Consider the following 26398-nt stretch of genomic DNA (forward strand, 5'->3'; position numbering starts at 1 on the left):
CACAGAGATGCCAATGCATCTCTCACAGAGATATAGGTACTAGAAGAAAGTACACCTAAAGTTAACAACAGTCAGTAGAAAACAGGATAGTGTTTATTTAGGACTGGTAATCAATGCAATAATCCAAGTGATATTTGAGCCCCCTAAATCCCAGAGTTTGTCACAGAGAAAAGGTGATGTGGTTAAGGGATTTTTATAGCCTACTTCTCCATTATAATTGTGTTACAAACAGCAATTATATATTATATAACATAATAACACTCATAATAACACTCTGTTGACTTCCACATCACCATATTCAAAACAGTTAAAAGAAGGTGAGCTTCAAACTCAAATGAAATTCATGGAACATCTAACTTTATGGCTCCTTAAAGGCACTGGGAAGTCAAAACACTGACAAGTAATGGAAAATCACAAGAATATTGTTATGATAAAAACATCTGTCTTATAATCTAGTTTAGTCTAGCTCAGACCTCTGACTGAACTATTTTGCGAACAAGATGGGTGTCCCTAATTGCCATATTTCAATTTACTGTCACCTTGCTCTTGAAGCCCTGTTGTTGCTGGGTTTTTTGATTGGGACTTGTTGTTCTCCCCAGACAAAGAATGACAGACAAATGAACCATAAGGCAGTAGTTTTCCACACATGGAGTGAGGACATTACCAAATTAATGTTTGTCACAAATCCATCACTTCACTTCGAAAAAAGAGAAACAGACTTTTCCCAACTGCAACCTCCAGGGTGGTGAGCATTTGGGGACTTAGTCAAAGTGGGTGCTCGAGAAATATTGCCCCAGCTGAAGCAAAACCAGAAGCACTGGGTGCTCCTCCAAGCACCACTCAGTTGTGTGCAAGCAGCGAATGGCTCACACAGCTGCCAGAGCATTCCCAGCCCAAAGCAAACAGGCCAATTTCCTCCAAAAGGAAGGGCCAAGAGAGCGGCACACTTATAAAACAGAGTGTCATCATCAACAACATTCTACTAATACAGCTTCCACAGCTTTTCATCTATCTATTACAGGTTAGCACAGCTGCAGCACATTAGGATATGAGCTTTTAAAATAAAATAAAGTAGAAAACTAAAATAAAATAATAAAGACCATATAATATTTAGTAATTAGTAATATTTCGAGAAGTGCAAAAATATCCATTTTCGATATTAAACCAGGTAGAACCCACAAATTAAATAATGCCCATGAATTAGGCAGAGAACGCATTTATAGGAGAGATTCTGGAAGAAAAAACACAATTCAGTATATTGTATTATGTGTAAGGTTCAAGCATGTCAAGAACCTGAGAAATGCTATGAGTGATGAAATAGGCGTGACTCATCTAGGAGTTGTCAACCACTGGTTGTGAAATCAAAACCAGGAAACCATTACCACATTGAATTCAGTTGCTTACTGGCGACCATAAGAGCATTTAAGACAATACAGATAATTAAAGAAAGACTTTGCCAACTGTCATCATGAAAAAGCAGGAATGCATCAGATGGTGCAAATTTCCAACACATGACTAAGTAAGTACTGCAAAAGACGATACATTATAAAAGCATCAATAAAACTCATTAGATGTCTTTTTTCCCCTCGCCTCATAGGAATTTACACTGGAACTTGGTAAGGCTGTAGGCTATTAGGGTACCTCTCTGTCAAAAATACAAACACGAAGCTATTCAGTCTGACCTCTGCTTGCAATAATTTGCTAGCACAAAGCAATACTTGCAGTGACGCATCCTCGAACTGGTGGTTGCAGAACTGCATTGGTTTTGGTCATTTCAGATCTACCTACAGACCTCTGTATCAGATCCCTGCTGAGTTCTATGAACAAGTCAGCCTCAAAGTGCACAAGCCTGCCAGAAGGACTGCTACTTGAGTGCCTCATGACTCACACCTATTATCGGAACACTCAATTAAGATCACCGCTGAGTTATAATTACTATCAAACCCCATTTGGTAACATTAAATAGCTTTTTGCTGAATTGTGGTACTTGGAAGCATCACAGACAAACCCTCTCACATATTCTCAAAGGCATATATTTAAATCAAAGGAAAATGTGCTTATTGCACTTAAGTTAGTGACATGAGTAAAGCCAATATAATAGACCATCATTGGGAAGCATTTGGAACACCATCGTGTTCTTCCCTGCACTGCTCTGCTAAATGACTGGAAGTGGAGACCACATGTGGGCTATGCGAGACAGCTTTGCTGTGGCTGAGTAAAGAGGGATGGTGCAGTGGTCAACAACCACATTCAGGACTGGCGTACACAGTCCAAAGGAGATCTGTTCATTTACATTAGCGTTCAAATCCAAATTCAGAATTTGAATCATGAAAAATGAAAATATGTTGCATTAGCACAAGCGTTTAGAGCTGTTAGTGTTAACATATGGAAAAAATAAAACAAATAATTTACAGCTGACTTAGTTTGCTGTGTGTCAAATTCATACAGCAATCTGTGTCAATTAGGCTGTGCAGAAACATTTTTAAATCTCCAGATAATAAGAAAAATACTTATGCTTAGTATAAAATAGGTTACAAGAATTGGAAAGTTATCACAGAGGCATGAGAAGTGTGGTGTATGTATAAGTAATACTAGTGATCTTATCCGATTATGGCTACCATTCTGTAGGCTACCCTACACACTGTTAAACTTCGCACGGCACAATTAAATTCACTCATCAGTCCTGTGCAAAATGAATATATCGTAGCTAACTGCATACATTTTAGATTATAATAATGAACATGCTTTTGTTAGTATATTGCTTACAATGAAAAATGCAGTAAAGTTAACCAAACATTTAATACTATGAATTAAAGATCCAATACATTCCTGCAGATATTTGGCATCTTCCAAGAAATGACCCTCTCATTTCTATCATAAACAGCTGCTAATGATGATTCCCAATATTAATTTCAAAAGAATAAATACTGTACATTTTAGCAATTATAATATATCTGCTTTCTTTTTGGAAAATTTTGAATAAAGGCACATATTATCTAATGTCAGCTTTTATCTTATTTCAGGGCTAGATCTATATATTACAGGAACTATAGTTTGTGAACTTTCCAGTTTTACCAGCTGTGGGAAGGTACACATTTATATATTGGTTTTACACTTTGCACTGTTAATATCCTGTTAGAGGAGTGCTTCAGTTAGTCTACAACTTACATTTAAGAGTCTCTCCAGCATAAGGGATGTGCAATTTAAATCTGTCACAACAGGGTCCAGGTGTCAGAGATGTGCATCTGGAAAGAAAGAGAGAAAGCAGTAGAGAGGACTGCAAAATTGTTTTGACTCCTCCATGCCTTCATACTGCATTATGATTCACAAAGACCACCATTACTCAATTTATATACTCACAGTCTACTCTATTAGAAACAACTACCTTCTGCTGACACTTATTGATCACTATTAGCTACTCTAGTGCACAATTAGTGTGCAATCAGTTGGCATGCAGTTAGTCAGCAACCCACTACACTAGTCAACACTGATCAGGTTTCTAATCTCTGTACCAGAGCAAAATGGATATTATCTAACCATTTACAGCATAACACTGACATGGTAGTGGGTACAGCACTGAGCATACTGGGCACAGTGCTGTCAGCAAAATTGTTTGTTAACAGGTACAGTACTGATGGGTACTGTAGTCGGCGACAGAGTATATGGGCTATGGTCTCTATCTGTACACATACTATCTATTAGTAATAAAAACTGTTATTAGAAAATAAAAGTGGTTGTTGACTGTACTGTGTCCTTTCACCCATTCTGATATGTGAAAATGTGTGAAAGAGGTACATAACTTAAAACATGATACTGAGTGCACTGATCAATTTGCATATCTGCCAATCTATGGAAGAACTTCCTACCACTGAACGTATTTTTAAGCTCTGTATATTTTTATGCTTATTTCACTTGATATATTTAATATGTCAGTATGGAACACTTACCCAGTCTTAAGGTCAGTGATTCGCAAACAGTTAGTGGAGTCTAAACCAACTTGACCATTTCGTACAACACTGCACAGCAAAGGCCGCAGCTCAGGGGAGATCCGGCTCAGTGCCACCTCTGGAGAAAGACTGTTCATCTTCCAGTGTGGTATCACTCTGCTGGGTAAGGTGGCACAATATAACAGACAATTTGAATTTGTTCTGCATCACATAAAGGTGTGTTTGCTCTAATAACACCTGAGCTACAATAGTTAATACTGAAATCTGAATATCTACTATGTATGACTACTCACTTAAGGAACTTTGCCGACTGCAACTCGTAAATCCTATTATTGACATAAACACTAAAAACTAACAGGTAAACTCTAGCTAGGCAGCTAGCTAACGAGGTACGTTTGTGCGAGGGTGAATAATTTCCTGGACTACTCTGAACAACGCTTGAGTTGTGGACCAATGAAAGCAAAACGCTTTAGCTACATGACAAAAAAAGGAACACTAGGATAACATTTTAACCAAACTTAGGAACATAGTTGGCTAGATAGGTATCTTAGTTATTAAAGAATGACTAGTAGAATTCATTCTACTCACAGCTAGGCTATCTGCTAGTTAACATGCCAACTAACAGGCTTGCTAAGATAGAGCTTGTCTTATTTAAGACTCATTTAAACTGCACTGTTTTTCTAAGTTTTGTTTCGCTCACATGGGTAACAACAAATTGAAATATTAAATGGCATTGATATATACCTTTACAATGAGTAAATACAACTACTTTTCAGAGGTAGCTTCCTAGACGAATACATTCCCCACTTCCGGTATTGTTGTTTGGGGACTTTCTTGAGGCTCTCTAAAAGAATGCCTGTTTTGCGAAACTGGGTTTACATTTTTGATCAACGCTTTTGAACCAAATGGAACCAATAGTTTTATGTAAATTTTGGACGTCGTGCCCTTTCTATGTCAACATACCTACAGTTGGTTAAATGATCAAACAAAATAAATAAATGAAACAGGAATGTATAAGGGCTTCTCAGACCATATAGTCTTATGTTCCACCCTTAGATATACACACATCGTGTCTCCGTTTCATCTAAGCTTCGTGAAGTGAGTTTTAGTTTGTTAGCCAGAGAGGGAACAGTTAGGTCACACTTTTGCCCTGACAGCACATTTGGACCCTAGGTAAAGTGTCATATGTTTGACTGAGTATTAAAAGTGGTGACACTTTTATGGATTCTAGCTGGTGGCACAGTAAATAACTGTAACCTGTCATACTTGAGGTCTTGTGAGGGGATCCGTTTCATTATTTGTATCAGATATGATCTTTCTAATTCTATCGTTACACCTGACTTGTGAGCAAGCTCTATTTTTGTACCCTGTAAACACACTGAGCTTAGTTTACAAGTCTGTCTCGGGCTTTGAAAATATCTCATAGCTAGTCAACTTGCTACTATGTATCACACAAAATAAAGTTTTGCAGCTAAAACGTCTTGGACGTAAATCATGTTTTCTAGTTTCGTCTGTAAGGTAGTAGCTAGCTAGATAACCTGGTAGTGAATCATTTTATTTTATTTTAAATCTTATTTAAATCCACGTAATCAATACATTTTATTGCTATGACTGCACTTGGAGGCCATCGTGGACTTTGAACTACATTTTGCGGTTTCACAAAATAATATTTCTGAACACGTTACAGTAACTATAGTAACGTTACTGTGATTTAAAAATCAAATATATACTGGACAGTTTATTAGATGTGTGTGTGTGTGTGTGTGTGTGTGTATATATATATATATATATATATATATATATATATATATATATATATATATATATATATATATATATATAACCAAAATTCAGGACTATGTATGGATTGCATTTAGATATTTGAAGAAAAGTTTATATATATATATATATATATATATATATATATATATATATATATATATATATATATATATATTGTAGACAGTGCAGAAGATATTGTTGCTAATGAGAAAATGTAGGTTGTTCCATAGCCAACAGCCAAGCTTTCACAGTGCTTTAGGACTGTTAGGAGATTTGCGCAGATTAGCACACTACTATTTACATCCATAGCCTACACGCTAGGGATTGAATTAATGAAGGATTTTTTTGGGGGCTGTTGTCAATCACATGGAGCAATCTGGTGCAATAGGCACATGTTCAAAATGGAGCACAATTAATGCTATTTCTAACCTATTGAAAACATTAGGCAGGCACTCTTCTTGAAAACTGTAATTCAAATCTACTTCCTTCTCATCAGCTTCAAATCAAAACACTGCATGTTTTATCATTGCAGAATATGTGGTGGAAAATTTCTGAGGTTCTATTTCAGCATCTCAGGCACCGTTGCATTTGATTTTTCATGCATGGACAGCCAAACCTGCACCAATGTAATAGCCTAATGTTAAGCCAAGTAGTAATACGTCATCCTCTAGTTCTATTTGGGATATCAATACTAAGATGTATCAATGTACAGATGGGTTGTTGACTTAAATTATTATCGCTTTCTCTCTCTGGCTATCAGGACATGACTGAAGAAGTGAATGTTGTGGTAGTGGGCTCCTGTATGACTGATCTGGTCAGGTGAGCACATGCAAATAAAATTGCTATTTCACATAAACAGTCATTTATTAGGATTAATAATGGAAGCAACAGTTGACAGCAACTGTGTCCTACCTTTGGTATATAAGTGTTAACAAACCCAGTTTAATCATATGTTCTTAACATTAAGGTATACACGTGACACTATGCTTATATTTCTTACTCCTACTCATGCTTATGGAACATTTTACTTATGACACACAGTTGCTGCAGTTTTAAAATAACTCTGCAAGTGGAGGGTCTTTCCACTAGGAGCTAATTCCAACCTACCATAGGAAGTTAGAGGAACTGGCATCCCATGGCATGAATCACTGTCCAGTGATCTTGTCGGCTGTTGGTGTCACGTGCCTCCCAGTCATGTTGCCTATAGAAGCAATTCATATCTACAGCTTCAGGTTTTTCTAAATTAGACGGTATTTTTACCCTATAAGTATCAAGGCAGTAAAAATTGCCCTATACTCTCAAAAGAACTGTTAATATGTTGTACTTTTTAAAAAGTAAATACACTTTTTGTGCTTCCTACCACAATCTTTAGTAAGCAAAGTGAGCTTTCTACATTTTCCCATTTCTCCCCTGATAAATCTTTTGGTTGTATTGATGGTGTGTACTGAGGTTGTCATCCTGATGCAAGATGAAGCCCTGTCCAATTAAATGTATTGCCCAATTTCTTATACATATTGTTTTACATGCAAGTCTTTCTGCTCACACTGTTTCCATCATCAGTTAAGCTGAATAAACCAGTGCCAAAGGTGTCTATAAATGCTGAAGCCATACTCTCCCCAGTGTTTCACAGTTGGAAGTGGTTTGCTTCAAAATGTCAGCAGCTTTTTTATACCTTTCCTCTACAGATTGCCATCACATTGATGGAAATTGTTCCTTGTCAAGTCTTCTTAACCCTGATGACAACCCTTTGCTGCAACACTATATCTGATCATATCTCTTGTTTTGTACATTGTAATTAGACCTTTCTGTTCTTCCTTGGACGGTTGCATGTTGTGGTCAAATATGGATTATTCTGGAACTCTTCTGGACAATAGTGGATGATGTTACCTTCGGCCTCGCACTATGGAGGTTCTTAGTCAATTCAGTCAAAGTTGTATCAGAGTTTTCTTCAAAGCTCTGATCATTTATCTGTTCTCAGCTGCAGTTGTTTTTATGCCTGGGCATTGCTGATTGGGAAGTACACCAGGTTTTTTTTGTTGTTGTTGTTGTTGTCTTTTTTCAAAACACTTCAAATATTTTTTATTTTCCCTTGCCAAGTTTCTTTGCTGTGGGTGTAACAGTATTGTTGTTGGGATTTTTTTGATATCCAGATTGCATTTTTTTTTTATATGTTGTTCTGTAATGTTAATGTTGGGTTAGGCCTACAGATATAGATTCAGATATTGATTCCAAATACAGATTCAGACTAAGTCTCTAAATGCAAGTCTGCATATTTTTATTTCATATATTGCATCTGAGAAAAAGAGTTCAGCACAATACATAAGAGCCACCAACAGCCCACACCTTTTGTTGTGGGTGCATGCACTGGAACTGCATTTGATACTGTACACACAAATATATTTCCTGCAGGAAAAGAACATGTACAGTTTAGGACAAGTTAAAAGAAATAACTGTGAAAATGCTTTGCATTAAATGAGGTTTTGGATTTTCCTAGTATGAAGATTGTGTGAAGCACATTAATGAGAGATTAGCACCTCTCAGCCTGCTCTTTGAAAAAATCTTAAATGCTTGCCCACACAGAAGGGAAATGGCTAGGGATTCTATAAGATTGGCGGTGTTTTCTCTTCACTGTCACTCTGTCCGCAGTGACAAAAGTCATGTTTTTCTGGCTTTGTTATGCGATGATATTCACAGAATCCACTCTAAAAGACCTTCCAAAAGGGTTATTAAACACACATGCCTTCATTTATCTTCTGATTTCCCTTCTTTCCCAAATCTCCCCCTCCTTTACTCATTAAAAATATGCCCTTTGAAAACCAGAGGCTGCATCAGTTAGGCAACAGCTCTCATGGGAAATGTCTGTGTTTGTGGGTTTTTTCTTCCCTTTTTTTTTTCCTTTTTGCAGGCTTTTTTTTGAAGGATTCTTGAAACACACTCCTAGCCCATCAAAGTGCTATGCATGACTTTGAAGTATGAAATCCAGTTTTCTCCCCGGCTGGTGGGTGTGGGTGTGCTGGTGTCGGCCTAGGCAAAGTGTGTCTGTGCTTGTGTGACAGTGAGACAGAAACATCTACTTGCATCTCCTGCTAACCATCTGTGTGGCTGTGCTAAAGCCAGAGGGCGCCCCCTGCTGACCAACCTAGCAGTTCTCAAAGCAGTACAGCCACACTGGTCTGTTCAGATAGGGTAGGCCTGCCTAATAGGGACCAAATGTTGTTGTCACTGTATGGTTTTGATGTTGCAATGGCAGTTTGTCTTGGTATATAATTTAAAAACACAGTGGTGAACCCTTGGTCTGTCATAGATGAAGACTGGCCTGCAGAATTTTGACCTGGAAATATTTTTTCTGAGTTTTCTGAATCTGGTGAATTCACCAGAGTGCAATAAAACACAGTTAAACAAAGGTGATTTGTTAGAGGGCTCATTTACATATTGTGACTCTCTGAGATATCAATACTGCAATATTGTGATAATCATTAACATATTGTACAGACAATCGGGAACATATTAGTTATGGCAAAGCCATTTTCTTTCATCATTGTGTCTTTATATTCTAAATAGTGTTACTGGGATTTCATTAGCTACATGTAAGAAAGGTGTGTAATAGAAGGGGTGTTATTAAAAAAATCCCTTGCGAAACATAGTGTAGAAGGTATATGTGCCACTATGCATGTAGCCCATATAGGTGCTATGATCTTCCGTTATCATGCATCTTGCCATGAGTCAGGCCTCCCCAGCAACGAGCGAAGGTTGTCTCTGAAAGGTTTTGTTTTGTGCTGGCCTGTGGGTTAAAGCGTTTTTTTTGTTTTTTGTTTTTTTATGTGGACATCTTGCTCGCGCTTCGTGGTGTTCTCCTCCAATCTTTGCAGAAAGGAAAATAAAAAGAAATGAAAAAGGATGTAATGAGCAAGCTACTACGCGGCCCACGTCACATGCCACCTGTTGTGGTTCCTCGGCGCCCGCGACAGTGCGCAGCGCTCCGACTGGGTCAGAGTTGGCGATGCAATTGATTGACGGATCGCTTCTCTCTAACAAACAACAGAACGAGTGACTGGGACGGGCGTGGTTAGTCTGACTTTTACCTGATTCCAGACGCTGACTCAATCGGACATCATTAGATTTGAGACGCGCTATCAAATTACAAAGCGCTAGCGGTGAAACCGCGGCGCTCCTGTACGCTGGCATGCTTCACGTCCACGATAGTGGCAGAGACTTGGAGCGGGGCTGGCTGAGTGGAACTGGAACGCTGACCTTTTGCTGGAACTGAAGTACCATCAGATTGCGGCCCTTCACCGTGGAGTGTGGGAGAGACGGTATTACGTCTTTTTGAGGGATGCCAAGCCTGGTTTTATCAGCATTTATCCGCTGTTCTTCTTCATTTTTGTCCAGGATGAGGCGAGACTAATTTTATATATAAAGTGTGTGTGTGTGTGTGTGTGTGTGTGTGTGTGTGTGTGTGTGGAGAGTATCACTCTCAGCTGACCCTGTGTTCTTGTTTGTTTTCCCCAGTCTCTAACCATCGATTTTGGAAATTTATGGTTAATCCAACAACTATCTCATTGACAGACCTATCCCAAGAAAGATCATAACTCATTTGATTACTGGAAACCTGGCATGCAGTGCCTTTATTAAAATAAACTGACTTACTGTAAAATCCCCCTTTCCAAACTCACAAACAACACATGCTTGAAAGTCAAACAGGGAAAAACAAGTTTATCAGCCCATTCTGCTATCAAGAAAAATCATGGTGGATTGGAGCCAGGTCGAGGCTTTCGGTCTCAACCTGGGTATGGGATTTTTTCCCCTTTCTTCTACGATAGAATGAGTAATGGCTGCTTGTTTTGGTTGGGTGAGAAGCAGATGGAAGCTCTCTCTGTAATGTCATGTGTTGCAGCATTAAAGCAGTTACCTTGCTCTGCAGTTCAGAGCCCTTGCCTTATATTTAGAAGGTTTAGGAATTTGTTTTCACTCATAAACAGCTCCTTCAGTTATTGTATTCCAGTAAATGCCCCCCACCCACCCACACACATACACACACAGATATATATACACATGCACATACATATACACATATATATACACACATACACCACTGCCATTTCAAAATGCTGTGGATAAATGGTTAAAGTACAAGTGCAGTGTAAATCACTTTCTTACACACTATAGTCAGTCAGCATAGTACATGAATCAGATTTCCTACATTACTGAGCCGGTTTCAGCGACTTATTAGTCAAAAATATCAAAACTCATGCATTCTAATCCTGGCTGGTCGCTGTTGCTTTCAAATCAAAATGTCAGCCAAATGTTTCATTACTAATGTGATTTTTACTGGCTAATTGTTGCTGGTACTGGGAAGGCCCATTGTTCTTGTGAATATTTGTTGCCACCCATATAAGTCTTGTGAAATTCTTATGTATGTCTATTCACTGGTTGTCCCCGTTAAGATGCCCTTTATTAATGCTCATGTTCTTATCACATAATTTCTGGGTGGCAAAACCCAGCAATGGCACTGGCATGTGTTTAAAAAAAAACAACCAAACAAACAACAAAAAAAACCCCAGCAACTCTGCCATGCCTGATAAACACCAGCTCAACACCTACACCCATGTAAACACTTCCGTGTCATTGTTAATGGTGTGTTGAAAATGGCGTGACACCTGTGGTCAGAGACTGACCAATTACGAACAGATGAATTGTGCAGATGAATTCTGCATGCCAGCAGCAGACAGGCTACAGTCTGTAATGGTATGCTTATAAAATGTACCTATTAGATGGACGCACCTAATAAAGTGGCCAGGGAGTGTATGTATGAGGGGTTTCTAATAAAGGAGATGCTGAATGTATATTCCCCTTTTCCTCTTTGAAGTCGCCAGTTTGCTGTTTTAAAAGCACCGAGTACCTAATAAACACTGAGTGATATATGGTCTACTAATTCATTCACTGAGTGTTAAGTTTCATAAGTATATGCTGCACATAGAGTGGTTGGTATTATGACTGTGGAGGAATTTAATTGCACATGGTGTTTAACAGTTGTGTTAAACTCCTGGAGCTCCACAGAACTGCAGAGTTGAATATCATTCCTGATTTAACACACTCTACTTAACTCATCAGGTGATTCCTAATCCCGTGACGAGTCAATTTGGCTGTGTTGAAGCAGGATAAACATTAAATTGTCATGCTGCCTTCCAGGAACTGAGTTTGGTAACCCTGGAGTGTAGCAGTGCTCATCCACAGTGAGGAGAAGCCTCAAAGTTCCATTTTCACTAAAATAACTCCAAAGCGTAAAGGCCATTCTGCCTTCTACCTCTCTAGCCAGGCCCCTCGGCTGCCCAAAGCAGGAGAGACGATACATGGACACAAGTTCTTTATCGGCTTCGGTGGCAAAGGGGCAAACCAGTGCGTTCAGGCGGCTCGGCTGGGAGCCAGGACCGCTATGGTGTGCAAGGTACCCACAACCGTTAAAACATCCTGTCGCCAGGTTTGCATGGCACTCACTCCTCCACACTGATGTTCAGTAGAGCCCTGCTTCACTCACAAGGTGCCCAGCACAAAGCTCTCTGCTGCTGAATGCAGAGCAGGTGCACAGGGCCACCATTCACACCCATCACTTCAGGATTGGAACATAGTTTGTAGTTCTTGTTTGTCTTTGTTGTTTGTGCACCACCAGAAGGCCTGAACAAGAAGTAAAGGCCTGTGTTTATCAGCACAAAGAGTTCAGTCAATACCGACGCATACGCACATCACCAAAAATAGGATTCTGTGCTTTCAGAAAGAAAGGGGTTATACTTGAAAGACGGTGGGCCAGGTAGAGCGCAGCCCCTGTCTTGGCACGTCTTTAAGAGTGGGATAAAAGTAGCCCCAGCGGGCACAGAGGGACCCCCTCCTCCCCGCACCCCAGCGCCGAACTTCTCAGAGAAAAGAAAACAGAGGGGAACAGTAGTTAAGAGCACGGTTGCAGGTGTTTGGGTGGAGTAGCCACATCTGGAAGGCTTGGCTGGATTTATCAAAGCAGAACTTTCCCCTGGCAGTGTACAAAGGAGGAAGACTGTATTGTTGTGCTCTCCATCTTAAATTTGAATAAACTTTAATTTTAGGAATTCTTGCATTTGTTACTAGCTAATTAATTCACATTTGAGCTCATAATCCTTCACAGAAAATAATCTATCATGTAGTCCATTTGAACCCAGTTTGAACCCAGTACCTAAGCACCTATTATATCCTGAATATCCTGAACTGCAAATGTTTTGTTCCTTCCCAGGTTGGCAAGGATTTTTTTGGAAACAGCTATATTCAAAATTTTAAAGACAATGGCATATGCACAGGTAATACATTTTCATTTTCTTATACATTATGGAATGGCATCAGAGTAATGGCTAATTCCAGCTTTAGCAGTGACTTGGTCTTCTCTCTGCCTCACTGCCCCTCCGCAGCATTTGTGGATCAGACGAGCGACGCTGTGACTGGAGTTGCCTCCATCACTGTGAACACCGCAGGTAGAGGGATGGTGCCATGTCGCACCCGCCGGTTTTAAAAGCCTCGAAAGTAACGTGTCACAAACACGCCCTCGTGAACAAACCCCGGATGAGTGAGCGCCTCTCCACCTGCGTCTCTCAGCACCCATGCAGCGTAGTTTCTAGCCGCGTGGTTTTATATAGCAGTGCTCCTAGGCACGGGTGGGTGGTGTTAGCAGCTTGGTGCTGTATGGGAGGCCCTAGGGCGTGTAAATGTCACTGATCGCAGCTCCGCCCGCGGCCACCCGGTTGCGGGTGGAGATTCGCAGGCTAACTTGCCAGCACCACAGGGAGAGCAACGTCACGATCATCATAACAACCTGCCGATTTCACAACTTCCCAGCATCCTGTCAGCGTGACCCGAGATGGAACAGTTATCCTGTGAACTGTAGAGGAAGTCGGAGGAATGAGGAAAGCTTCTGCAGAAATGTTGGGACGCAGGCCCTGGGACTTCCTCATGCTGATGTCAGCATAACAGCAGTGCTGTTGTGTGATGAGTGTGACAGCTCTGTTTCTGTGTGTGTGTGAGTTTGTGATCAGGTAGATATACAGGTTACGCTAGAGTGAACCCTTTTCTTGTGTGGTTATAAGTGATGGACGAGTGAAACTGCATTTGAGAGAAGGAGAGATCTCTGAAAACCCTGCGCTGCTTTCCCAGGCCAGAATGCCATCGTGATTGTGGCAGGTGCCAACATGCTGCTGGGGGAAGAGGAGCTGCAGCGGGCACAGGGGGCCCTGGGGAAGGCCAAGGTGCTCGTCTGCCAACTGGAGGTCAGCCCAGACACCTCCCTGCAGGCCTTGCGTATCGCCCGCAAGAACCACGGTCAGTCCCCTGTGGGTCTAGACCCCGCCCCCCCTTTGCCTGTCTCCGCCCATGTCTGTCTGTCTGTCATAATCCCGTTCGGTGAGTTTCATTGGCTGCGTGCCTCTTCTTTTTTTGCTGATGTATATAGTTTCTTGGTTGCACCTTCTGTTTTTGAACAATAAGCTGATATCTCTTCCTCTCTTATCCTTAACATTGTACTTTGACTTACACAGTTTCAGGTAGATGAATAAGAAAGATTAAAAAAAGTCCCTGCTGGAAATTCCCACTGGTCATGTACACCAGACATCATTAACAGCTTATCCAGGCAGGTCCCCGCTGATCGTAGAATGTGCGCGTGTCTTGTTTTGGAGACGCACTGTGATGTGGTACGACTGGATCACAGATGGGCTCTGCAGATGGTCATCCACTTCCCCTATACCCCCCCCCCCCTCCAATCCCCCTGCCATCACACCCCAATGCTCATCACCTCAGAAGTGCCCAGGAACATGGCAGTGACAGTGTTAGCAGACCATATCGAGTGTTGAGCGTTGGGCCATTAGCCCAGATTATGCGAATATCACTTGGGATAGATTCGTCAGGCAGTGACGTGTGTGAATAGCACTTAGCCGCGGCTCAAGGCTTGGATTACGCACATGCCACCTCCACAGACTTATCGGAGGAAAATTGGACTTTGTTCTGTCTACCCATTTCCAATATATTCGCAGGCGCACTGTGCAGTTACATGATTTGATTCCTTTATGAAGCATTGTTATGGGGTAATGTGTAATTTCAGGTCTCCGAGTAGCAAGATGCAGGATCCAGTGCTCATTCTGGCATAGGATCAAGCTTCTTTTTTTTTCTCCTACATTTCAGACATAATTAGAGCCACTTGAATGCTCTCAGAATAGTCAGATTTCACCTGACTTATCTATGTAAGTGCATTTGCATCTAACAACGTTCCTTTTCCTTTTTCATGTCAGCATGCACAGAAATCCACACAACAGACTGACCTTTCCTTTACTGGTCTTTGTCACTGTGGCATTTTTGTAAATGCCTCCATTACCAGTGACTAAATCAATGTCTCTCTGAGGGGTGAGGATAAAGCTTTCGCTATGAACCTCATTATGGGGTAAGGGGGTAGTTTACGATGACTGGTATTGATCAAGGGGATCACAGTACACTCAGAGTGGGGCATGACCAACTGTAAACATTTCAGATATGACTCAATCTCTATAGTTACCCCACTCTCACCCCCCAGCCTTTGCACCAGATGTGTGTAATAACACCTGTAGCATTGACGGAAAGATATCATAGCTCATCACTGCTCTCTCCTGTGTGTGTGTGTGTGTGTGTGTGTGTGTGTGAGAGAGAGAGAGAGATATTTTGTATGATGAGATGATGAATGTTTTTATCGTCACCTCTTTGGTTTGGACGCTTTGAGAATTACAGTTTTTTAATCAGTGATGATTTCAGATGCATGTTACCTCAGTGACGGCTATGGTGGGAATACATGTGATAGCTACCGAGATACATGAAAGGCTGAACAATCAAATGACGCATGCACTTTGATTCAGAGAAACCAAAAAAAGTGAAAAACGCTGATGGTGATAGTGACTGGCCTACATCCATGATTATGCTATAAATAAAACAATATAATGAGTAATAATATATCATATGAACTGTTATTTGGCAAAGATATTAACTTGCAACTGTTGCAACCCACTTAGTTTAGAAATGAAATACACAAGTGGATAGTGTCTTGGTTTCTATAGCTTTTTATGTGGTTTGCAGGGTTCTTGGGAGGGACAGGGAAGTAATTATTTGCCACTTACATCATTCTGAAACTACCGTTCGACAGAGAAAGGAGAAAGAGCGAAATCAAGTGTAGCAGACTCCTGACTAAAGTTTCACACTGAGTACAGTGTGACGCGCGTAGGGTGCGTCATCATCATGAGACATCATTTCCTCTTAACCTTAACCTGTAACGCAGCCATGTCACAGAAAAAGTAAAAGTCTGTTCTCAACTGAATGGACAGCTTGAAATGACCTAATGTGACCCCTATGTAGATGTTTGCTCACTCCTCTGTGCTTTTCTATCCCCCACAGTGAAGACTATCTTCAACCCCGCCCCAGCGATTCCAGGCCTCCACACTGACTTCTACAAAGCCTCCGACATCTTCTGTTGCAATGAGTCTGAGGTGAAAGCAAGTCACTTATGCATATCCTACACCCCATTCATAAGGAAACGAGGCCAAAGTTATTGTATGTATGATAAATAAAGTGGTTTTAAAGTTGTTGGCTTTTGATTAAGTAAATAAAGTTAATGCACAGAGAAGATAAAATGGCCTTTAGAGCAGATAAAATGACATGGTTTATCCTCAGGGCTTAAAGTTCACTGGAGGTTGTTGTGTTGAAACAGGCATAGCAGAAGAATAAGAACCCAATTGTGCTTCCTGGTCATGAACAGTTACATCAGTTTTCTTTTTCCTCAGCCTAGTGGGAAATACTTGGTGTGTGTCTCTGTGTGTGTGTGTGTGTCTGTGTCTGTGTGTGTGTCTGTGTGTCTGTGTCTGTGTCTCTGTGTCTGTGTGTGTGAGTGGGCCATTTTTTTTCCTTTCTTACCGTAACTGGTGTGCTTGGAGCCGCCCTCTCACACACCTTGGCCGGAGAAGATGACAGACGAGGGCTTGGATTGATGGGAAACAGTAAGGCCGGGGGGGGGGGGGGGGGGGGGGGGGGGTGGAAACAACCACTCTGGCAGGCAGATGAGTGGGCTGTGAGTCACTTTGGCCTGTGGCGTTGAGGGTGCTGGGACTGCTAGCCAGAGCCAGAGTGCTCCGTCAGGCCCACTTTGATGTGGCAGGGAGGCTGGAGAGGGGAAAATGTACAGGTGGGACATGAAAGTGAGAGCTCAGCATACACATCACCAGTAGTCCCGCTTTCATCCCCAGGCTTCAGTTGCGGCAGTGAAAGATGAATAATTGGAAGTACAGTGAAGCAGATAGATCCCCATCCAAAGCGGAGTAACCCGAGTGCTATTTGCTTCTGGCAGCCGGCCAGAGGAGGGTCAAGTTAGTATCTACAGTCTACAGATATAAAAGGGTTACTGTCTACCCTGACTTAAAGATCTCAGGCGTGGCTCCAGTCCTTAAAGCGATACCACGCAGTCTCCAGGTGCATGCATGTATGTGTGGTCTCTGACCGCATCAGCGCAGAGGGCTTTTTCAGTGTCTACCCTCTAATCAAGGTCGTTCACCATGTGATGCTGCACAGCTCTTTAGTGTGTGAGGCTAACACACAGCAGTACGCACTTTGAATGACCAACGCGAGGCCCTAGTTTCCATTGTTAACATTAAGTGTATCAGTAACAGTGCATTAGCCCATTGAGGAGTATGATCTCACTGCTGTAAACAGTGCTGGCTGGTCTCTATGGAGAACATTCATACTGGTGTGAACAGAATGCCAGAAAGCTGAAAGTTCTACATTATGATCCAATAATCTTGTTCAGTGATTTCTAATACACTTCCATCACTGCACAGCAGATATCTGCAATAGTGTGCACAAAATCCAAGCTTCAAGCCAATGCATTAGGAGTGCGGCACGTTGCACAGCTGACATTCGAATATGGTGCTTCCATTGATTTCAGTCATGGTCCCACACAGCTGCACAAAATTCGCTGCCATCGTTTTGTCACTGCAGGACAGGTTCATTTCTATTTTGTCTGCGCTGTTGCAGTGATAAACCATTGTTTACTAGGATGGAATGAAGTACATCTGGGCTATGTGGACAAGCAAGCATCTTGTTTATGCTTGCCTATCTGTATTTATTATTATAAGAATATATTACTGGAATAGGATAATTTGTTGCACTGAGATTATATACAATAAAACAACGTATCATTGAAAGCACTAGTGTCTGAACAACTGTAGCTACAGGCTGAAGTTGAATATTAAAGTACACATACCTAATGTGTATACGAATAAGCACGTTTTTAAGCATATTCATTGATAACTAAGGAAATAACGTAGCTTCGGCCGTATTTATACCTTCATATGACTTTATATGACAGCAAGTATAACAAACCAAGAAGGAATGCTTCACCGTTAGGGAGAGGTGTGCAGCCAATGTGCTGTATAATAACTCACACCGCAGCTTGATGGCTATAGATTGGGGAATGGGAGGGTCTTTGTCCCTGGCTAACCCTGTTGTCCCCTCCAGGCAGAGCTGCTGACAGGTGAGTGTGTAGCATCGGTGGAGGATGCCGTGCGTGTCGGCCGGGAGCTGCTGCACAGAGGCTGTGCTTCAGTCATCATCACTCTGGGCCCACAGGGCTGCGTGGTGCTGCAGGCCACCCACCCTGAGCCCAGACATGTGCCCACCAGCCAGGTCACCGCCACAGACACTACGGTAAGATCTAAACGAGCCAGTGTCCACAGCTAGCTGGCAATGTGGGTGGGCCGGAGAGCTCAGCAGGCCCTGCCCATGATTGTTGCCCGCTCACCAAAGTGCTGACCCCGCCAGACAACATTATTGGTCATGCTTGTGAAATGGTGGCAACATTCTAGAAGTTTTGTTGCAATATAATATATGCCAAATCATTTTGGACTTCATGCGCTATCATAAGTGGTCATATTGAATGCTGTCATTGCTGTAAGCGGTGTTAAGACATATCATCTCACTCGTCATCTATTCATAATATCATGATGTAATACTATTTGTAATATCAAATGTAATCAACACAAACAATGGATCAGGCATGAATTAATGAAAAATGTATTTTAGATAAGGCAATGAGTGTTGACAAATCTATTCAAACTTAACTACAATTGGTCTTATCCGACAGACACTACACATTTTGTCTCTTAGTAGGTGATGTTTAGTGCTGATTTCAGTGATGTATTGTTGGCCATGTGCATCAGAATTTCACAGCACTTTAATTTGACCACTTTTTTTTGTGCTGATATGTGAGTTTTTTTCTTTTGGGAGGCAGATGTCAAAAGATCACTATTTGACAAAGTCTCTTTGAAGGTCTTCAAACAAAAACTGAATGAATTAGAAATTAAGTATTAAGAAGCAATGCAAGTAAACACAGTGGATGTGGGTCCTCTGGTTTCCTCTTAGACAGCAATCTGTAAAGAGTATGACTCTCTTGATGGTGCGATTCGATAGCAATGGTGACATAACAGTTCAGATTTCCTGCTCTTATGTTTCAGTGTGAATTGGAAACCACTATGATACATTTTATAATGAACAACAAAATTTTCTCATCTTAGTCAGGGATAGCCAAGACAGACGTCCTTTTTAAGTTTTGCTACCAAAAATAAAATAGTAATAGAAAAGGTTTGAAGGTGAGTAGCATAGTGCTAAGAAACAGCTTTGGCGTGAGTAATTCTGGTGTCATTTGTGGGCTCAAAGGCCTTTTTTTCTTCTTGAGATTATGATTGTCATTAAGCTGGTATTGATTTTATCTATAGTGGCTACACTAAATTGCACTCAGAAGATCTTTGCCATCCATAAAGGAATCCAAGGGTAAAAGCTTGCATTTTGAAAATGATTTTTCATTACAGCTTGATAAAATATTAAGCAAAGTTAATATGAGCTAATGATTATCGGATGGAGGATGCCATGCTTTCAGGGAGCCTGGTGAATTTATCCGTATTGCAATAATTTATGAGACAGTTCTATTTCTATGGGACAGTTCTGTTTCTTTGAAAAAATTTTAAACCAATTTTTAATTTTTAAATATGTAATTGTTAAATATTTAAATATTTAATTTCATTAAGCTTACAGCAAAACCACAGTTCACAAGTGAACCAGTAAGTCCTAACCATTTGAAAACCTAAATGCAGGATTGCCACCACTTTAACTGCTTCAAATAATATTAGCTATTTTTTAAACAACCCGAGCATTTGCTGCATTATCATATGAATTGTGAGAACTCTTAAGTTCTTGTTTTGGCACCACATATCAACCAGCAGATTCACAACTTTTTATTTATCAACTGTTGATCAGTGTGTGAAAGGCAGATATTTTCTGTAAATGTGAGAGAATGAGATGTGTGACTAGAATTAGAGAAGTTTGAATGACACTGAATGCCTTGAAACCTTTACCAAAATATACCAAATAAATATTTGGTATATGTTTTGTCTCTGAATGCTTTACAAGATTTTCTACTGGATGTCATCATAAAGGATCATCCAAGCTGAGCAGATTTTTATTGGTTGTTAAGATTGAACAGCATTAAACAATTTTATACTTTGTAAATGCATCACCTCGGTCAAGTGCCATTTGTAATTTTGTTCTGCAAAATAAGTGTTAGCAGAGTTAGAGGGCATGTAGTTTGTGAGAATAGTATTAGTTGTGCACCCAGCCCATTACAGTACATGTATCAAATGTACAACAAATAAAGGAAAAAAGTCAATATTTAATATTAGGTTTTGTTTGAAGATCCGATAACATTAACTGTAAAAATTCTAATAATGTACCAAATTAGGTTGAGGGCAGACCTATTGTGTATCATAATCATTATTGTCAGTATCTAAAACATAACGATAAACATTCTAGTCCAATAGAGACATTACAATAATGTGACAATACATACTGAGTGGAGATCAATTTTTAGTATATGTTAGTTTGTTGCATGTGGTAGTATTGTTTGGCTAATTACAGAGTGTTGCTTTAATAACAATTTAAAGGACGATTTAAAGATTCTAACTAACCATCTGGGCCAACTAGTATTTGAATCATCTTGTTAGACTGCCAAACATGACAGTAAGTGTACACTGCGATGAAGCTCTTCAGTAATCCCACAGCACTGTAAACCTTGTTTGCAATGAACGGGGCTTGAATATGTCATTATCCTTTAACCGCTTTCTCTGAGGCCTGACCACTTTTCCTTTTCTGCTTAACGGCAATGTCTTGCTTCTCCTTTAAACATACCTGGACCGTCCATTACACTCGCTCACACACTTAAATAAACACACTTTTATACAATATATAGTCCCTTTACTAGTTCTCCATTGCTTATTTACGTAAACACCCAAACGCGCTCCTGCCTGAGCGTGTGAACTCCTGTGCGCCAGTACCCTGGGGGTAGACCATAACCACACTTTCTCTGCCCTCCCCGCCTGACTCACCCGTTAGCACTGCCGTCTGCTGCCCAACGGTGATTTCCACTCGGCTGTGGGCTTGCACACGCACTGCTTTCATGACCCATAAATCCTGAGTTGTTTAACTTTTTTTGGATGTCCTGATCCTTCTTCCAGTAAGCCTTGTTTTCCTTCAGCTGTTTTTTTTTTTAAGCGGGGAAATGGGGTGAATGCCAGATTTTTTTCTCTGAATGATTTGACAAGTCTGGGGCATGTTTAAAACCGTATGAGATTCCCAGGGGATGTCTGTTTAACCACCAACACCCCCCTTCATGGGAAGGTTACTGAAGTGGATCTATCACCAGCATTCTGTGATGTCTGCCTATTGTGTTTATGTGTAAGGGCTATCTTTGCTGTGTGGGATGGTGTGAAAATGCAGTAGTTTAAAGTTTGTCCAGAGACTCTTTCAAAACAGCTGTAAAATGAGCTATGCTGCACGCTGCTGTTCTCCAGGCCTCAACCATTGTCCAACGCAATCTCCCCCAACACTACGTGTTCTAATCCCAGAATCCCCTTCTTTACTGCTGAGCAGTTTGCCATGGATCTCATCTTTAGTGTAGCTACTTCATGGCCTTGCATGTCTCGTCTAAATGTGACACAGCTTGTTTTACTGCAGCACAACTTGTTCACATCCAGGTTTATGGATCCAAAACCATTTCAAGGGGCAGTCACAGACTCCCGAAATAGTAGACATTCTTATTAGATTAATCACTACTCTGCTTTTCTTCTGTGGGCCTTGGAATTTGTGTGCTGTATTCCAGTCAGTCTCAAGTTGAAACCAGCAGCTGCACTTGATTGGCAGCCAGGCTCCCTGGCAAAGCCTTGCTACACATGAAAAAACTAAAGATGCAAAGGCCTACTCATCCGTTTCACAGTCAGTAAAAGGTAAAGGCCTGCTGAACACAGAAAAAAATGCTCATAACCAAAACTAGATTATGTTCTTGCAGCACTGGGAGAACTGGCTTTATGAAGAATAAGGTATTATATGAAGTTACTCACTGTTAGGATTTACCTAAATTATGTTGAAAAAATATCATGTGGTTAAAACCTCTGTTTTTTCAGTTGTAGCTTGAGTTTATATTTGGCTTTGCTTGCACCTGCCATGTACATACTTGCCCTAGCACATTAGGTTCTGAACAATAGAAATATATCATTTGTAGTCTACAATGCCTTGAATTTTTTTTACTATTGGTTAGGTACTAGGATTGAGCTATAGCCTGTGGCATGCAAAACAGCCTTCCTCGAGTCCGTGGTGCAGCTCAGTTCACGTCAAAGCTGGTCTGGGTCTGCAGACTGCAGGACTTCCTCGGGCTCCTCGTTTTGCTCTTAAATCGAATGCAGGCCTGCGTTCCCTATTTGTCCAGCCTGTGGGTGTGAGAGAACGTCATCCCCATGTGTATAAATATGTTCATCTGCAGACTAAACTTGCTTCTCCTACTCACTGCATTCACGCACACACAAACATCGACTGACTACGGGTGGGCCAGGCTCTTGCCCTGCCAGGCAACCCAACGCCGAGTGGGTCCAGACAATCAGAATGAGGTAGGCCCCGGCCTGCTGAGGGGGAGACAGGATCGGACCCACCGCAAAGGGCAAGGGTTTACCGGAAAACACCACTCATCACCCAATGACGTGGGGAGAGTGATGTCATCACACAGGCAGACTGGAAATGAGACGCGCAGAAGGGGGACGATGCAGCGAGCACCCAACGGACAACAGTGTTAGCTTACATGGGGAAAAAGACATCACCCAGCAACGTGTCATGGTGATGTAAGCTGTCCACCAAAACTCTCCCTGTGGGGGAGGGCTTTTCCCATCGCTATAAAGAGGCCAGGGAAAATGTAACCAGTAATCCTAACAGAAGCTTGTGGTAAACTCTCTTCTAAGTTTCGTTCAGGAAGTTGTGGGAGGGAGTGGGTATAGGAGTAGTATCCCAAGCTGTTCTGAATGTGACAAGTTGAAAGACATAATAAGTGAATGGAATAACTTGTTTGTTCTAGTCTGTTTTCTCAGTATCCAACAAACCAAATTTTCCCCGATATCTTGACCTGCCATTTTAACAGCTATTTGTATTTAATGTTTACTCTATTTGAGGGGGAATTCTGTTGGATTCCAAAGACTATGAAAAATTTGTTCCTGAGTGATTCAGACATTAGAATAATAGTATATTGTGCAACACAGTGAGCATGATGCAACTGATGAACACCTGTTTAGATCTTTCCTCATATTGTATGCACATGTCCATGCTATGCAAAGGTTTGCAGTCATCTGGGGAAGGGGCGTTGCAGGCGGGGACAAAAAAGTGAGATGGGTCCTTGACTTTGATTGACTACTGCTAATATTTGTCATTTGATAGACAAGCAGCTAACCGTAATCTTCATGTGTAGGCCAGGAGAGGTAGTGGCTATCTGCCATGCTGAGTGTCAGATAGGATGCCAATGTTCTCACATTCCAGCCTCCTTGCTACCTATTAAGGCTGGGAGGGCTTTCTCCTCACCTAAAAAGACTAGCACCTTGTAATCACCAGTGTGTGAAACTTATGTGGATTATGCACATTGGTGTTGAATATATTTCATTGCTATATCCAACTAAACAACTTTCTTAGTTGAGATTTCAAGTGTAAGATTTTTTTGTGTGACATCTTTATTATTTGTCTGGTCATAGGGGGTTGAGGCTGGGGGGAGTCTTACCAGAATAATTTGCTGGGAGGAAATTGCAAACTAGTTCAGTCATATTGGGTGGCGTCATTAACAGACAACTGAGAAATATTCCAGTCAGCCCATGACCACACAGTAGTCTCTGCCACAGTTGTCTCCTCAACTTGTCCAACCATTTTAGATTTAAGATAACCTGAACCACAGTGGACAGTGATCAATTTAGAATGGATTTTGGCTAATTAACCATGTAATCATGAGGGAAGTTTAAAACAGTCAAGCCTGCTAATGTCATTGCTGTTAGGATGAAGGAAATTTGAGGGAGAAGCCAAGAGCTGTTTCCATTAATAACCAGACAAGCTCATGAGAACCAATGGCCAGAGTCATCTCTGGTCAAATCTCAGTAAATTTCTAAATTCCCCACTGCTTTCCTGTCTGTATCCCCTCGACATACTTTTGCACAATGGAAATCCTGTGTGTTTTAGGTGTTTTTGTAAGGGTTATCAGAGACAGTATTACACATTTTTGATGCAAAAGTTTGGATTAATACTTCTTTCCTTAAATAGTAAAGTGTGACTATTATTTGATAATTTATAAGAAACGAAGTTGCAGTGAAACACTCATACATATTATGTACATATACGGACATGTATGTACACAAATAACTGAAGGAACATTGGAAAGTTTTTTTTTTTTTATGTTGCCATACATTGACATTGTCCAAGCAAGAAGATTATTTATCCAAAAGGCTAAATCCTAGGGCTATATAGCAAAACATTTGAAGGAACATTGAAACGTCCATTTTCTAACCAAGTGACCTTGTTGGTCCAAGTAGGAAAGTTAGCTTGAAGCCCACGAATCCAACTTTCTCAGAGGGGTTGAATCCCAGCACAATGCCTCACCAGTCAAGGGAACCCCAAAGTCTCTTGTTCAACCCTGAACCCAGTGACCTGTCCCCAAGTCAGCAATGCTGCTGAGTTACTCTCAATGACCAATGCTGATCCAGACAAGCATATATGACTCAACATGGTTGCGTACAGGACTATCATCACATAACACCCACATCTGGTTTGATAGCACTAATTCTGTATGTCACATCCTTTCCCTAAAAAACCTTTCATGGGAATTTACATACATATCTCAAGCAAATTTTTTGCAGCTGTTCTTGAGTTACACAGCCCAGTCCTACCCAAAGATTTGAAAGCATGTGGCAGAAAAAAAATTGTAAATCTTTTTTACAAATTCATTTTCATGAATAAGATGTGTAAATCACAATTTCATTGCAAATATTGGATGACCTGTTACCTTATTGACCATTATTTCAGATACATATTTGCCTTGGGAGTTGTTTTTCCCTTACCATACTGCAAATATTGATGCACATATATGCTTTGACGGTTTTATAGTTTAGCCAAATTCAACCAAACTCAAATTAGCTACAAGCTTAACAGTGAACATGTCTGAGGTCTAATTTTCTTTGGTTCAGGGTGCTGGTGACAGTTTCATCGGAGCATTGGCATTCTACATTGCTCACTACCCCACAATGCCCTTGGAAGAGATGGCCAGACGAGCTAATCTTATAGCTGCTGTGTCCGTGCAGACCGTCGGCACTCAGATGTCTTATCCATTCAAGAACGACCTGCCACCAGAACTATTTTAAAACACCTTAAGGCGTCTTCCCTGTTTAGAAATAAATATCCATCTGAACCACTGCACTGAAAGAAGCCTTGTCTGATATGCAATGCTAGGAAACCTTTTCTTAGGAAATTAACTAAATATATCTAGTCACTTGCAGGGGATTTATGCTACCTTGCAACTGATGTTTTTATGTCTTAAACAGTGAAATAAGAAATTATGTTGTCTCTTATTGCAGTAATGTGCTGTTTCTGGTGTACTAAAAGGCAAGATTATCCCTAAGGATTTTAACAGACTGAAAAAGTAACAATATCTACATATTTTGTCTCAAAGAAGCAACATCACAATTACCTAGTGTTCCAGCCATATAGACGCTCTATGTGAACGCTTTCATTGAGCAGACGGTGTTAGACTTGCATCACAATAGGTTTAGCTTAGACACAGGCTGTCTTAGACCTTGCATAAGCAAAATAATGCAGCTTCCACATCATGATTATTAAGCCAAGAAGATTCACTTGTATAGCCCGTGATATATTTGCATTCTTTTCATAAACAATTCTATTGGAGCACTTTATGCCTAGGTTGCCTTGACGACAAAATAGAGAGCGATGTAATCTCAGTACTTATAAAATCCATACTTTCCATCATAACCTGTTATGAGATTTGCTCAACAAATTACTTAATTAAAAATACAAAATATGTATTTGAGTATTATTTATTTAAATAAATGAAAATGACTTTAAATATGTCTGACATAGACATGTCTATGATAGCCACACCAGTGCTTGGTCCAGAACCCATTATGCTGGGAAGGAAAGACAGATCAGTCGGTTCCAGTGTGTCCTCAAACTCTTACTCAAATGTCTAATCCTTAGCAATGATTTGTGGCGATGCAAATGAGCCCAGTGTTTAAGAA

General features: G+C 40.8%; 3 protein-coding genes across 7 annotated transcripts in view; 1 reads left to right on the forward strand and 2 right to left on the reverse strand.

The window, feature by feature from the left end:
* The window catches only part of babam2 (BRISC and BRCA1 A complex member 2), a 55449-nt gene extending 51365 nt beyond the window's left edge, over positions 1-4084 (reverse strand). For 2 of the 3 annotated variants that reach the window (XM_081721721.1, XM_027001475.3), the window contains exons 1-2: positions 3948-4084; positions 3169-3245 (exon numbers count right to left, since the gene is read on the reverse strand). In XM_081721721.1, coding sequence (XP_081577847.1) covers positions 3169-3245; positions 3948-4084 — 214 coding nt within the window. Of the gene's footprint in view, positions 1-3168; positions 3246-3947 lie in introns of those variants that run through there. The other variant, XM_081721722.1, reaches the window with a different exon arrangement.
* On the forward strand, positions 3971-26185 carry rbks (ribokinase). 3 transcript variants are annotated; one of them, XM_027001477.3, is made up of 9 exons: positions 3993-4110; positions 6490-6548; positions 12042-12174; positions 12988-13051; positions 13160-13222; positions 13899-14063; positions 16152-16243; positions 18264-18452; positions 25334-26185. In XM_027001477.3, the coding sequence occupies exons 2-9, from the start codon at positions 6493-6495 to the stop codon at positions 25505-25507; spliced, it is 936 nt and encodes a 311-aa protein (XP_026857278.1). In that variant the 5' UTR covers positions 3993-4110; positions 6490-6492; the 3' UTR covers positions 25508-26185. The 3 variants fall into 3 exon arrangements, with proteins under 3 accessions (XP_081577850.1, XP_026857278.1, XP_026857277.1); XM_027001476.3 differs by lacking the exon at positions 3993-4110 and adding an exon at positions 4999-5120; XM_081721724.1 differs by lacking the exon at positions 6490-6548 and having other exon boundaries at positions 3971-4110.
* The window catches only part of mrpl33 (mitochondrial ribosomal protein L33), a 2631-nt gene continuing 2414 nt past the window's right edge, over positions 26182-26398 (reverse strand). Inside the window, exon 4 of the mRNA XM_027001479.2 lies at positions 26182-26398. This exon is cut by the window's right edge and continues 111 nt beyond it. The gene's annotated coding sequence lies outside the window, so the exon portion shown is untranslated.

Source organism: Electrophorus electricus, chromosome 10 (assembly GCF_041902795.1).
Source record: "Electrophorus electricus isolate QZ-2024a chromosome 10, ASM4190279v1, whole genome shotgun sequence".
Taxonomy (NCBI): domain Eukaryota; kingdom Metazoa; phylum Chordata; class Actinopteri; order Gymnotiformes; family Gymnotidae; genus Electrophorus; species Electrophorus electricus.

Bases quoted from the DNA above. Each gene is read 5' to 3' on its own strand.
- rbks (XM_027001477.3), top strand. From the start codon at position 6,493: ATGACTGAAGAAGTGAATGTTGTGGTAGTGGGCTCCTGTATGACTGAT. The intron at 13,223-13,898 runs GTAGAGGGATGG...CTGCTTTCCCAG, and splicing joins CATCACTGTGAACACCGCAG to GCCAGAATGCCATCGTGATT. The intron at 18,453-25,333 runs GTAAGATCTAAA...TCTTTGGTTCAG, and splicing joins TCACCGCCACAGACACTACG to GGTGCTGGTGACAGTTTCAT.